Source organism: Etheostoma cragini, chromosome 23, assembly GCF_013103735.1.
Source record: "Etheostoma cragini isolate CJK2018 chromosome 23, CSU_Ecrag_1.0, whole genome shotgun sequence".
Taxonomy (NCBI): Eukaryota; Metazoa; Chordata; class Actinopteri; order Perciformes; family Percidae; genus Etheostoma; species Etheostoma cragini.
The window spans coordinates 721,944-723,015 of record NC_048429.1 but is presented as its reverse complement, the minus strand read 5'-3'; the positions used below and the strand labels follow the sequence as shown (position 1 = coordinate 723,015).

At 49.3% G+C, this 1,072-nt stretch overlaps 1 protein-coding gene across 1 annotated transcript in view; it reads right to left on the bottom strand.

Annotated features, from left to right (window-relative positions):
- LOC117939059 (SH3 and multiple ankyrin repeat domains protein 3-like) overlaps positions 1-1,072 on the bottom strand; it is a 27,405-nt gene that overhangs the window by 24,432 nt on the left and 1,901 nt on the right. The window contains exon 3 of the mRNA XM_034864102.1: positions 697-705. Within this exon, the coding sequence (XP_034719993.1) occupies positions 697-705 (9 nt within the window). The remainder of the gene's footprint in view (positions 1-696; positions 706-1,072) is intronic.

The window sequence follows — 1,072 nt, the reverse complement described above, 5'->3', positions numbered from 1 at the left end:
CTCCTCCCTATCTTCCTCTTCCTCCCCCTCTTCCTCCCCCTCTTCCTCCCCCTCTACAGGATGGGCAGGGCAGCTCCCAGAATTCACTCTGAAACTGCGAGACCTCTCACTCTGCTGCAGGATCGCCACACGTCCACTACACTCCCGAAGACTTCTTCTTCTTCTTCTCTGGATTCTGCTGCTGCAGGATCGCCACACGTCCACTACACTCCCGAAGACGTCTTCTTCTTCTTCTTCTCTGGATTCTGCTCATCCCAGGTCATCTATCGGAGACTAGCCTACTCATTCTGCTACTACTCACTGGATTACAACAGTCCAATCAAACCCCCCGAGCAGAGACGGAACCTCAGAGACGGAACCTGGCACATCAGGCGGGACCAGAAACCAGAAACCAGATCCAGGACGAAGCAGTCGGTCTCTGTAGAGCGGGATCACCGGGCCAGGACAGACCAGCAGAACTCGGTGAAGGCCTTTGGGAAAGTTTGATGGGACTGCTGCCGATAGGTAAGTGCACTTTATCTTTGGTTATTACTGGGAGGGTGGGGACCAAACCGGGTCAGATCCAGAACCAGCAGGTCATAGGTTAAATAAGATGAAACAGGGTAATGGTTCCCGTGAAGACAGACATTTTAGAAATGGACGACTAGGAAGAAGAAGCCTGTTAGGTCGGGACTAGTCTCCACCTGGCTACACCACAGATGCATTCTGGGATAGGAGAAACAAAGGTTGACACATGAAACATGAAACATGAGGACAAGATGAGGACGACATGAAGACAACATGAAGACAACATGAGGACAACATGAAGACAACATGAAGACGACATGACGACAACATGAAGACAACATGAGGACAACATGAAGACAACATGAAGACAGCATGAGGACGACATGAGGACAACATGAAGACAACATGAGGACAACATGAGGACAACATGAAGACAACATGAAGACAACATGAGAGCAACATGAGGGCAACATGAAGACAACATGAAGACAACATGAAGACAACATGAAGACAACATGAGAGCAACATGAGGACGACATGGGGACAACATGAAGACAACATGAGG